The sequence below is a fragment of the Somniosus microcephalus genome, chromosome 30 (genome assembly GCF_052327205.1).
Source record: "Somniosus microcephalus isolate GS21.2 chromosome 30, FLI_Smic_1.0, whole genome shotgun sequence".
Classification (NCBI taxonomy): domain Eukaryota; kingdom Metazoa; phylum Chordata; class Chondrichthyes; order Squaliformes; family Somniosidae; genus Somniosus; species Somniosus microcephalus.
In genome coordinates, this window is record NC_141016.1 from 23914774 (window position 1) to 23928550 (window position 13777).

At 44.6% G+C, this 13777-nt stretch overlaps 1 protein-coding gene across 2 annotated transcripts in view; it reads left to right on the forward strand.

The window, feature by feature from the left end:
- LOC147098018 (histone acetyltransferase KAT6A-like) overlaps positions 1-13777 on the forward strand; it is a 198421-nt gene that overhangs the window by 93860 nt on the left and 90784 nt on the right. For both annotated transcript variants that reach the window (XM_085971213.1, XM_085971214.1), the window contains exons 4-5: positions 4901-5016; positions 13622-13703. In XM_085971213.1, the coding sequence (XP_085827339.1) occupies positions 4901-5016; positions 13622-13703 (198 nt within the window). The remainder of the gene's footprint in view (positions 1-4900; positions 5017-13621; positions 13704-13777) is intronic.

The window sequence follows — 13777 nt, forward strand, 5'->3', positions numbered from 1 at the left end:
GATTTGTATTTCTCTTTGATTACTCTCTGTCCCTGCCTCAACTTCTTCACTTCCATTCGCTTTCCAATGTTCCCATTTACCCCGATCGCTCATTGCTTCTGTCCTGATCTCTCAATTCTCTCCTTATCCCCTTTCATATTCTCACTTCCCCGTTTCCCCTTTCCCTCATTTGTACTTATTCTTCTCTTCGTATCTCATTTTCTCTTTTCCTCTTTCTCATCCCCTCTTTGCTCCTCATCTTCTCTTCTCTCTTTCTCATTCCCTCTTTCCCTTTCTCATTCCTTCTTTACATTTTTCTCTTTGTATCTCTGTCCCCCTTTGTGTCCTATTCTTTCTCATTTTCTCTCGTTCCCTCTCTGTCTCTCACATTGGTCCCGAATATCCGACACCTGAGGGAACAGCGAGAGACGTTGGCTTCCTGCGGACGGATGCCTCCAATCAGAAAACAATTCTACGAACCTAACTGCTGGTTCCGTAGACCCCGAGGCTTCCGATCCTGGGCCTCGCCTCTTCGAAATGTGCAGAGGCCCACGTATCCTCGGGGCGCAGGCGGTTCGCAAGCGCCCCTGGGATCACGTGGGCCAGCTCAACCACTGGAGGAAGTGAATCCCCCTTCATACTTTTGACAGCTCCGTACGCACAGAACAGTCAAAAGTATGAATGGGGATGACTGCAAAAAATGCACTAACACACTGAAGTAAATTATATATAAAAAAATATATATATAAAATTAATTAAAATGGTATTTGATGTTATGTTAAACAAAAATTTAATTTTTTGAAATATATTTTAACGGGGCTTAATATAACCTTACCTTATTGGACAGGGTTTTTAATTTATAAGTGAATGATAAAATCTTATTTTTCTATTTTTTTAAACTCTTATGCTGGTAAAAGCAGGCCTTACGCCAGGTTTTTACCGGACCTAAGAATTTTATGGCCTTTCAGCGGGCGGAAGTTGAGCAAATAGCGCAACTCTCCACCCGCAGAGGCACTTTTCTTGGGCATGCATTGGATCTGTCAAGAGAATTCTTGACAGCTCACAAGTTCCGGGTTTCAACGCATGCGCTTCACACGCTTAGACCCGGCACTTGCGCGGCCCCTATGGGCGCGTACGCACCCGTGGGGGTCGGAAATTCAGGGCCATTGTCTCTTTGTGTCTTTTTCTCAATTTCCTCTCCAGTTGTAATATAACCTCTCTCATTCTATTCCACCCCCCCTCTCTCTTCCCCCCCCCCCCCCCCCCCCCCACCGTCTTTCTCTAGTTCCTTATATCTCTCTTGCTCTAATTACCATGTCTTACACAGTTAGCAGCCGTGGCTCGGAGTCTACTAAAGTCGAATGCTGCCTTTTAGTCGGGGTAACACTGCCTGTCTGCTGCAGAGGCCGGTAGCTTTGAAGGTTTGGGCTTGTGGTGGTAGATGCACTTTTTTTCCCATTTAAACCATTGCCAAGCCCAGACCAGTTCACTGTCTAAAGGCTGAGCATCCTCCTCCCCAATCGATATGGTATCACATTCAAGCCATAGTTGTTGGTGAATAAAAACAAGTTCTCACTAATATGAACAGAGATGCGGCTGCATGTCGCAACGATGGGTATAGATTAGAAAGTCCTGTTTTCCAAAGTTGGCTCTACTTACTCCAAAAGACAGACCCAATTATGTTCATAACTTCAGCCTATTCTGTTTTTTTTCCCCTCTCCCCAAATTATAGTCCTCTGGGACCAAAGATAGTGGTTCAGGCAGCTGAATAAACACTGATACTTCCCTACCTGAATATTGGTTTTATTTCTATCACAAGAGCTAGGTCTATGTCATTTTGTAGAACTGTTCTCGACCAGTTTAGAATTTCTGGATGACACGGAATTGTAAGCAAAAGTCCTGGTTCCTGGATTAGTGCTCGGACTAATACCTGGGATGGCAGGAATGACGTATGAGGAGAGATTGGGTCGATTGGGCTTATATTCGCTGGAGTTTAGAAGAATGAGAGGGGATCTCATTGAAACTTATAAAATTCTAACAGGCCTAGACAGACTCTATGCAGGAAGGATGTTCCCGATGGCCGGGGAGTCCAGAACCAGGGGTCACAGTCTAAGGATAAGGGGTAAGCCATTTAGGACTGAGATGAGGAGGACTTTCTTCACCCAGAGAGTGGTGAACCTGTGGAATTCTCTACCACAGAAGGCAGTTGAGGCCAATTCAACAAGAAGGAGTTAGATATATTTCTTAAGGCTAAAGGGATATGGGGAGAAAGCGGGGACAGGGTACTGAATTTGGATGATCAGCCATGATCTCATTAAATGGCGGAGCAGGCTCGAGGGGCCGAATGGCCTACCCCTGCTCCTATCTTCTATGTTTCTATGGAACTAGTCAGGAGAAACGAATGACCATTGGGAACCAGGACAGGGACAGTAAGACAGCGTGGATGGCAAAGATATGAGACTGGAGCAGGAAGGTTCAAACCAGTCTGGCCAGCAGTGAGGAGCTGGAATGGGGAATTGCAGCCCGAGAGCTGATGGGCATCCCTTGAATGAATCTTCAATCGAATTGAATAAAAGGAGATAAAATGTGACAGTAATACATTTGAGCTGTGGCTGGAGCAGAGCGACAATGTTTGGAGCATTGGCTGGCAAGTACTGTAATAATGGTATTGCCTCAATTTAAAAGCACTTCTATGTGTTTACACCCAGGTGTGGCTGCTGTAGTTTAAAACTGATTCTTTGCATTATCCAGGCGTGAAAAAATAGGGACACAGGAAGTGAATGTGGCAAATAGGAAGTGCATGCTTAGACGCAAGGCACATCTAATTTATTAGCTGGGTCTCGGAATACAAGGAAGGCTGCTGTTTTGTTCTGCTTGATTGGGCCCTTTGTTATTTTGTGTGACTCACATTGCAGCTATAACCGCGTTCAGAGAGCCATATTTCAGCTACAGGGATCTGTGTGCGGCTCTTGAGATGCCAGTTGTCCACCCCCGCCATAGCTCTCTGTTTTTTCGAACCAACATCAACTTACGCTACTAATATTTCTGTTTCCTTATGAAACATTTTTCCCCAACTTCAGTCTTGTTGGTCGGTGCAGCCCTAATTCAAATAATGGTGCCACAGTTTATGTTGCTCCCTCAAAAGGAACCTGAAATTAAAGCAGCGCCGCATTTCTGTTGCTGGGAGCCAAAGGTTGAAGCTGCTGAACGCTTTAATTGCTGCTCTGTTTGGACAGATTCAAAATAAATTAGGCTTTAAAGAGATCTTTCAGGTGTTTTTTGTCCTTTTGGATTGTCCTGTTTTTATTTCACTACTTTTGCAAGCAACAAGGAGAGATTTCCTGCCTCTCACTGGGAACGACATCGTTGGTGCTGCAGCCAGTATTTTTGTTCTTCTGTGGCAGTGCTTCACAATAGTTACTGTGGTGTCACGGGGAAGTGTGCACTGCCTACCTTAGTGTATGATTGGAAGAAATAGCTGGCAGCTGCAGTGCTTCTCTCTGTGGCACGCCACAGAGTCTCTTCCATTGTTTCGACCCACAGGGTAACACCGCCCCCCCCAGTATTTCAACATCCAACACCCAATGGCCTGCACACTGATACTATCCAGTGCCCCCACATCTCATCAGCTCTTTCCCGCTACTCCTACACCCCCCAGAGCACCACCCCAGCCCTATAAACCCCCGCCGCTCCTCAATACTTTGACATGCAGCCTACATGTTGCCAGGAGCACCTTTCCTATTATCTTTCTTTGGACCCTGGGCTTAAAAAAGGCAAGGCATATAATCAGACAAACTTAACAATAATCATCGCCGCTGAGTTACAATTTCCATTAAAATGTGGACACAATCACATCATTTAAACCTGAAAATACACTCCCATCACACTTGGTAATAGAAACAATTTCAGTTATCATAAATCATTGGCCTTGATAATACACTAATTGGCTTAAAACATGTCCACTGTGAGTAAAGCCACAGAAGATCCACTGGTATCTACACTTAAGTGTTGCTTCTAGCACACGTCTGTCGCACTTCATTACTGCTGTAAACCAGCCTTAAAACATGAAAAAGAACGCCAGTCATGGACCTGGAACTTATAAGAGTGTACAATGGTCCTCTCACCTCCACAGTTTACAAGCAGTCACAGTTACAGGAAACTTTGGTTTATCCGGAGGTTAACTGTCCGGAATGCTCGATCCACCGGCAAAATTCAGGAGTCGGTTCAGTAAGTTTTTTTCCTTTTCGTTGCTTTTTTTTCACCAGTCAGGCTCTGCAAGGTCTAGCTGAAGCTGTTGCTTAGCTACAGAGACGCTTGCAAGCTACAGCCGACTGTTTAGAAGCTGACAGGGTTTGTTGCTAGATACGGAGCTCAAAAGCTCCGTATGTTTTAACATTAGCGCTGGTTTGTCCGGCAGTTTTGATGGGACGGCAACAGCTCGGTCCCGTCGGTGCCGGATATCACAAAGTTTCCTGTAGTTGGATTTGTCCATTGGGATGACTTCCACACAGGGAGGACTTGAGCAGTGCCCTTAAAGGGACAAGCCAGGTTAACAGCTGAACATTACAGCTGTGCTGCGGACCCCAGACTACTGTGAGCTATGCCGTGGGAGTTCTGCCAGCATATTTATATATTGATGTTGATGTGACTTGGCCCTTTCAAAGTTCAGGGGCAATTCCAAGTGTTCAAAATAAAACCTTATGCTCGTAACATCGTGAGGATTCTTGCTTTTCCTTTTCTCCTCTTGTTTCTTTGTATTCACATTGCAAAGGGCAGCACTTGCTACCCATCCATAAAATTGGGGTAACAACCTCTATTTTGAATAGCTTGCGATGATGCACGTCCTTGCGCGTGGCGGCCGTGTGTGCATGCAGTGAATAATATGGCCACAGACTGAACTTCAGCTCTGCTCTGTTTCCAGGTCACCCGTCCTGTTTGAAGTTCTCTCCGGAACTAACGGCTCGTGTGAAGGCCTTACGATGGCAGTGTATTGAATGCAAGACGTGCAGCACCTGTCGGGACCAGGGGAAAAATGCTGTAAGTAGCCCTTCAGTCTGTATGAGAGAAAATCCCTGAAAAGTTTGCCCAAAAAAAGAAGTGGAGAAAGTTGCTGCAGAGTTGGCACTGTTCATGGGGGCTCCCCTGTGTTGCTGTTTATCAGATTTCCTTGCGTTGAGTAAAACCCATCACTAATCTTTTGTAATAAGCAATCAAGAAAGAATGAAATAACAACAGAAAATGCTGGAAATACTCAGCAGGCCAGGCAGCATCCGTGGAGAGAGAAACAGAGCTAACGTTTCAGGTCTGGGACCCTTCATCAGAACTGGAAAAAGCTGGAGATGTAACGGATATTAAGCAGGTGCAGAGACGGGGTCGGGGGGGTTAGGAGGGGAGGAAGGAGTAGAAAGAGCATCCTGTACTTTTGTAAGAGGCAGGAAAGATAAAATGTTGCAAATGGGAATGGCAAAAATCATACTGCATGAAAAATGGGGGCAGGGATAATTATCTGAAATTGTTGAACTCAATGTTGAGTCCGGCAGGCTGCAAAGTGCCCAATCGAAAGATGAGGTGCTGTTCCTCGAGCTTACGTTGAGCTTCATTGGAACAATGCAATAGGCCGAGGACAGAGAGATCAGAGTGGGAGTGAAGCGGTGAATTAAAGTGGCAGGCGACCGGAAGCTCAGGGTCACCCGTACGGACTGAACGGAGGTGTTCCGCAAAGCGGTCGCCCAATCTGCGTTTAGTCTCCCCAATGTAGAGGAGACCGCATCGTGAGCAGCGTATACAGTAAGAAAGAATGAACTTGCTTTTATGTAGTACCTTATCATGTTTTGCACGGATGTCCTAAAGTACTTCACATACAATGAATTAATGTGGAGTGCAATGATTGTGTTTAGGCAAACACAGCTGCCATTTTGCCAACTAAATCCCACAAATAGCCATGAGATGAATGATCAATTAATCTGTTTTTGTTTGTCTTAATTGAGGAAAGGATGTTGGACAGAACACAAGCAGAATTTCCTGCTTTCCTTCAGATAGTTCCCTGGCCTCTTCTATCCACCTGAACAGGTAGAGAGGGTCTCGGTTTAATGCCTCACCTGAAAGACAACACCATTCACAGTGCTGCACTGAAGTGTCAGACTCCATTATGTACCCCGTACTTATTACCTTGCCTTGCTGTAGAACTAGTGAATAGCACCAGCTACTTTCAGATCCTATGTCATTACTATCTTTGTTGCTCTTCCACTTATTTTGCTCATCATCTGCTGTGTTCAGGTTTACTGTTGTACAAGTTATGCAGATCTTTTTCTGTTAAATTTAAAGAAAAATGATCTACAGACTTTAAAAAAGACTAATTGAGTAGTGTTAGGATTTCAGTAAAATGTAATGGGGGGGTGTGCAAAGTGTTGTACAGGAAACTTTCTGGTATCCGGCACGGACGGGACCGACGTGGTGCCGGTTCATCAACAATTCCGGATAACTGAACGCTATAGTAAAAGATACGGAGCTCAGAGCTCCGTATAAAGCAACAAACCCAGTTGCTTAGCAACAGCTTCAGCTACACCCTTGCACAGCAACAAATGGAGTAAAAAAAAGTAACTAAAAGCAAAAAAAAGTTACCTGAACCGACTCCTGAATTTTGCCGGTGGATAAAGCGTTCCGGTTATTTAGGGGCCGGTTAATCGAAAGTTTCCTGTACTTTGTTCACTTGACTGTGAAAAGCACTCAACAACGCTTGAAAGCACTCAGACTTTGTCCCTTCAGGTCAGAGGCTAGGTATTCTGCGGCGAGTGTCTCACCTCCTGACTCCCCAAAGCCTTTCCCCCATCTACAAGGCACAAGTCAGGAGTGTGATGGAATACTCTCCACTTGTCTGGATGAGTGCAGCTCCAACAACACTCAAGAAGCTCAACACCATCCAGGACAAAGCAGCCCGCTTGATTGGCACCCCATCCACCACCTTAAACATTCACTCCCTCCACCACCGGCGCACCGTGGCTGCAGTGTGGACCATCTACAAGATGCACTGCAGCAACACGCCAAAGCTTTTTCGACACACCTCCCAAACCCGTGACCTCTTCCACCTAGAAGGACAAGGGCAGCAGGTGCATGGGAACACCGCCACCTCCAAGTTCCCCTCCAAGCCACACACCATCCTGACCTGGAAATATATCGCCGTTCTTTCATCGTCGCTGGGTCAAAATCCTGGAAGTCCCTCCCTGACAGCACTGTGGGAGTACCTTCACCACACGGACTGCAGCAGTTCAAGAAGGTGGCTCACCACCACCTTCTCAAGGGCAATGAGGGATGGGCAATAAATGCTGGCCTTGCCAGTGATGCCCACATCCCATAAACAAATTTTTAAAAACTTGGATTGTGTCCTCAGTGTATTTTGAGTATGACACGGAGGCTAGGTGTTGGTGGTTGTAGGTATGTCACTGGTGCTGATAGTAGTGGAAGAAATTTGAATTCAGAATTTAAAACAAGAAGCTTATTGTGCAACATTAAAACAGATTGCCTTGCTATTTTCCCTATAGTATATTGGTACCAATGCACTAAATACACCTGGTAACATCTCTGTTCAGGTCTGGCAGCAGCTCAGGACAGTGTGAATGATCAGAACAATTCACCCCATAACTTTTTAGAGCAGCAAGAGGCCATTAAGCCCAATAAGCTCATCCTTTTTCATAGCTCAATTCCACTTATCTGCCTTCTCAATATATTAGTTTGTTCCTTTTCCCTCCTCATTTAATTGAGTAATTGGCTTTGTACCACAGTGTACTTAGCTGTTCACTCTCCTATATGTGGTGCACTCAAGGCCAACATGTATTTAATACTTTGTCAGGAATTATTGATCACTTTATCAAGACGTTCTGATGCACAGTCACTTGTTGTGGTAATAAGCCTGTGATCCAAGTATTAAGGTTTTATTACAGTAGGCTTATGCCAACTCGGTTTACTTTATATCGATTAGCATTAGAGATGTCACACCTTTTCTTGGCATTTTAAAGGTTGATCTGTGTGGTTTTTTAAGCCTTGGAAACTAGTTTGAATCAAAGTGATGACCCTTAAGGGATTGAAATGGCAGCTGTCTGGAGGTACAGAGTATTGCAAGGGAATTAAAGTGAATTTTTAGCTTCGAAATCTGGTAAAGTGAGTTAAGCATCGAGGCTTTGAGCCTTTACTCCAGCTCTAATTATCATGGTCCTCAAGGGCAATGGTTTTACCTTGTGGGGACTGCACCAGAATCAAAAATAGAACAAGGTGTAGAATACTAGGTGTCTAAGAGTGCTTAACAAGTCAGAAATTCAGTCAGGGGTTTCAGGTGATAGGCTAAACTATCAGAGTGATTAAGCTGCAATGTTTTGTTCTCTACCATCCATTCTTTTTTAATAATACATATACTATACATTCAATAAAATGATCACAATTAAAACCAGCATCAAACAGTATATCAGAATTATATACAGGAAACTTTCTGGTATCCGGCACGGACGGGACCGACGTGGTGCCGGTTCATCAACAATTCCGGATAACCGAACGCTATAGTAAAAGATACGGAGCTCAGAGCTCCGTATAAAGCAACAAACCCTGCACAGCTTCAAAACAACGGGCACAAGTTGCAAGCGTCTCTGTAGCTTAGCAACAGCTTCAGCTACACCCTTGCACAGCAACAAATGGAGTAATAAAAGTTAAAAAAAAGTTACCTGAACCGACTCCTGAATTTTGCCGGTGGATAGAGCATTCCGGTTATTTAGGGGCCGGTTAATCGAAAGTTTCCTGTATTGGAATTGTGGAACAGGATTATAAGCAATTAGGAGCATAATGTATAATGTAGATTTTCTGTTGGATAGTTCAAGAACATTCATTCCTTCAACTGCAATCTTTATTTAAAGAAAAAGCTCTTAAACTTTTTCTCCCATCTCCTAAAAATGTTGAATCTTGGTCTGAAGTGGGGCCCGCGTGATGTCCTCCTAAAATGTGTCACGGTGGGAGGGACTTGGGGTGGTGGGGGTCAGATGCTGAGAAGTAGTTGGAGGAATTTGGGAGGTGTCGGAAAGATAGGGTTGGAGTGTCAGCTCATCTACCGCTGAAACCCTCATCCATGCTGCTGTTACCTCCAGGCTCCACTATTCCAACGCACTCCGGGCCGGCCTCCCACCTTGCACCCTCCGTAAACTTGAGCTCATCCAAAACTCTGCTGCCCCGTGTCCTAACTCGCGTCAAGTCCCGTTCACCCTTCACCCATGTTCACTGACCTGCATTGGCTCCTGCTCCGGCAACGCCTCGATTTTAAAATTTTCATCCTTGGTTTCAAATCCCTTCATGGCTTCGCCTCTCTCTGTCTCTGTAACCTCCTCCAGCCCTACAACCCTCCGCGATCTCTGCTCTCTTCCAATTCTGGCCTTGTGCATCCTTGACTTTAACCGCTCCACCATTGGCGGCTGTGTCTTTAGCTGCTTAGGCCCTAAGCTCTGGAATTTCCTCCCTTGCTACAATTGTACAGGGTCTTGGTGAGACCACACCTGGAGTACTGTGCACAGTTTTGGTCTCCTTATCTAAGGAAGGACATGCATGCCTTGGAGGCGGTGCAACGAAGGTTCACTAGAGTGATTCCTGGGATGAGAGGGTTGTCCTATGAGGAGAGATTGTGTAGAATGGGCCTATACTCTCTGGAGTTTAGAAGAATGAGAGGTGATCTCATTGAAACACACAAGATTCTGAGGGGGATTGACAGCGTAGATGCTGAGAGGTTGCTTCCCCTGGCTGGAGAGTCTAGAACTAGGGGGCATAGTCTCAGGATAAGGGGTCGGCCTTTTAAGACTAAGATGAGGGGAAATTTCTTCACTCAGAGGGTTGTGAAGCTTTGGAATTCCCTACCCCAGAGGGCTGTGGATGCTAAATCGTTGAGTATATTCAAGACTGAGATAGATTTTTGGACTCTAGGGGAATCAAGGGATATGGAGATCGGGCGGGAAAGTGGAGTTGAGGTCGAAGATCAGCCATGATCTTATTGAATGGCGGAGCAGGCTCGAGGGGCCGTATGGCCGACTCCTGCTCCTATTTCTGATGTTCTTCAACCTCTCTCTCTTCCTTTAAGACACTCCTTAAAGCCTATGTCTTTGACCAAGCTTTTGGTCACTTGTCCTAATATCTCCTTATGTAGCTCTGCGTCAAATTTTGTTTGATAATCGCTCCTGTGAAGTGCCGTGGGACGGTTTACTATGTTATAGGTGCTTTATAAATGCAAGTTGTCGTTGTTGTCGACTTCTAAAAATGACAACTTGCATTTATATAGCACCCTTGAACATAGTAAGACTTTTGAAGGTGAGGTTGAGATATATCAGGGTTTGGGGGTGGGAGAAAGGGAGTTCCAGAGTACAGGGCTATGCTGGTTGAAGAGTGAACTACAGGAAACTCTTTTTTTATCCGGCACCTAAATAACCGGAAATCTCTGTTAACCGGCAAAATTCAGGAGTAGGTTCAGGTAAGTTTTACTTCATATTAGTGGCCGTTCCTGGATCTGTGGCCGGGTTCCTGCACCTGTTGCTAAGCAACAGGGACGCTTGGATCTTGTGGTCGGAGTTCCTGCACCTGTTGCTAAGCAACAGGGAAGCCTGGATTTGTTGCTGTGTACGGAGCTCTCGTACCTTTTACTATACCTCTCTGTAATCCGGACTTTTTGATAAACCGGCACCACGCCGGTCCCGTTGGTGCCGGATAAAAGAAGAGTTTCCTGTAATTGTGTAATAGTTGTGATGATAGTTGTTGAGCTTGTTTGTAATTTCCTCCTGGAGGCTCTGTTTTATATGCTGCTAACTTGGGTCTGAAACTAGTGAGAAACTTGGATCTGAAACTAGTGTCTTAAACTTAAATAAAGGCAATTGCAAAGGTATGAAGACAGAATTGGCTAAAGTGGACTGGGAAAGTAGATTAAAAGGTAAGATGGTAGATAAGCAGTGGCAAACTTTTAAGGAGATATTTTATAACTCAACAAAGATATATTCCAGTGAGAAAGACTCTACGAGAAGGGTGAACCATCCGTGGCTTACTAAGGAAGTTAAGGAGGGTATGAAATTGAAAGAAAAGGCATACAATGTTGCAAAGATTAGTGGTAGGGCAGAAGATTGGGACATTTTTAGAAACTTGCAAAGGATGACTAAAAAAAAATAAAGAGGGAGAAAATATATTGAGAGTAAACTAGCAAGAAATATAAAAACAGACAGTAAGCTTCGACAGGAAGAGAGTAACTAAAGTAAACATTGGTCCCTAGAGGATGAGACTGGGGAATTAATGGGACACAAGGAAATGGCAGAGACTGTGAACAAATATTTTGCATCTGTCTTCACAGTAGAAGACACTAAAAGCATCCCAATAATAGTGGAAAATCAAGGGGCAAAAGGGAGGGAGGAACTTAAAACAATCACTAGAGAAAAAGTACTAGACAAACTAATGGGACTAAAGGCTAACAAGTCCCGCAAATGTAACACCCCCATTCAAGAAAGAAAGGAGACAGAAAACAGGAAACTATAGGCCAGTTAGCCCAACATCTGTCATTGGGAAAATGCTGGAATCCATTATTAAGGAAGTAGTAGCAGGACATTTAGAAAATCAGAATACAATCAAGCAGCATCAACATGGTTTTATGAAAGGGAAATCGTGTTTGACAAATTTGCTAGAGTCCTTTGAGGATGTAACAAGCAGGGTGGATAAAGGGGAACCAGTAGATGTAGTGTATTTGGATTTCCAAAAGGCATTTGATAAGATGCCACATAAAAGGTTACTTGCACAAGATAAGAGCTCATCGTGTTGGGGGTAATATATTAGCATGGATAGAGGATTGGCTAACTAACAGAAAACAGAGAGTTGGGATAAATGGGCCATTTTCAAGTTGGCAAACTGTAACGAGTAGGGTACCACAGGGATCAGTGCTGGGGCCTCAACTATTTACAATCTATATTAATGATTTGGATGAAGGGACCGAGTGTACTGTAGCCACATTTGCTGACGATACAAAGATAGGTGGGAAAGCAAGTTGTGAGGAGGTCACAGAGTCTGCAAAGGGATATCGATAGGTTGAGTGAGGGCAAAAATTTGGCAGATGGAGTATAATGTGGGAAAATGTGAGGTTATCCACTTTGGTAGGAAGAATAGAAAAGTAAAATATTATTTAAATAGAGGTAGACTACAGAATGCTGCTGTACAGAGGGATCTGGGTGTCCTCGTACATGAAACACAAAAAGTTAGCATGCAGATAGAATAAGTAATTAGGAAGGCAAATGGAATGTTGGCCTTTATTGCAAGGGGGATTGAGTATAAAAATAGGGAAGTCTTGCTACAACTGTACAGGGTGTTGGTGAGACCACACCTGGAGTACAGTTTTGGTCTCCTTATTTAAGGAGGGGTATACTTGCATTGGAGGCAGTTCAGAGGAGGTTCACTCGGTTGATTCCTGGGATGAAGGGGTTGTCTTATGAAGAAAGGTTGAGCAGGTTGGGCCTATACTCATTGGAGTTCAGATGAAAGGTGATCTTATTGAAACATGTAAGATTCTGAGGGGGCTTGACAGGGTAGATGCTGAGAGGATGTTTCCCCTCGTGGGGAAATCTAGAACTAGGGGGCATAGTTTCAGAATAAGGGGTCGCCCATTTAAGACGGAGATGAGGAGGAATTTCTTCACTCAGAGGGTCGTGAATCTGTGGAATTCTCTACCCCAGAGAGCTGTGGAGGCTGGGTCAGTGAATATATTATCAAGGCTGATTTTTGAGCTACAGGGGAGTCGAGGGTTACGGGGAACAGGCAGAAAAGTGGAGTTGAGGCCAAGATCAGATCAGCCATGATCTTATTGAATGGCGGAGCAGGCTCGAGGGGCCGAATGGCCTATCCTGCTCCTATTTCTTATGTTGTGTTCTAACATTATTGTTTTTAGGCTGCAATATGGATGTTGCCTGAGGCTGCCCGAATGCTTTGTGGTTTATAAGCTGACAATCTATTACAATATACAGGAAACTCTCTTTTTACCGGCACCTAAATAACCGGAAATCTCCATTAACCGGCAAAATTCAGGAGTAGGTTCAGGTAAGTTTTACTTGATATTAGTGGCCGTTCCTGGATCTGTGGCCGTGTAACCGGGGTTCCTGCACCTGTTGCTATGCAACAGGGACGCCTGGATCTGTGGCCGTGTAACCGGGGTTCCTGCACCTGTTGCTATGCAACAGGGACGCCTGGATCTGTGGCCGTGTATGGGGCTCTCGTACCTTAGTAATTATACCTCTCTGTAATCCGGACTTTTTGATAAACCGGCACCACGCCGGTCCCATCGGTGCCGGATAAAAAAGTTTCCTGTATTACTTTGAATTCTAAATCTAAATGAGCCAACCCGATAACACAAAGCAGGGGTACCGCTTTACTTGGCTGCTTATGGGAGCTATATACGCGCAGTGTCCAATGAATTACAAAGAAAATAGTTTACATTGGCTGCATGTTGAAGAGGGATCTTGAATCCACACACGGGACATTGTGGTATATTTGTGCCTCTGTGGCAGTGAGTAGCTACTGTTTTGTGATCTGTTACTTCTTCAGTATCATTTGAAAAATCATAAAAGATTAATAATGATCTTTACCGCTCCTTTCTCTGTAGGATAACATGTTGTTCTGTGATTCGTGTGATCGAGGGTTTCACATGGAGTGCTGCGACCCACCACTCACCAGGATGCCGAAAGGTAAGAATTCTTCTCGCTGATGAAAGACAGTTCATTAAATAGTGCGGCATAGGGCCCAGAACAAGAATCTCCTC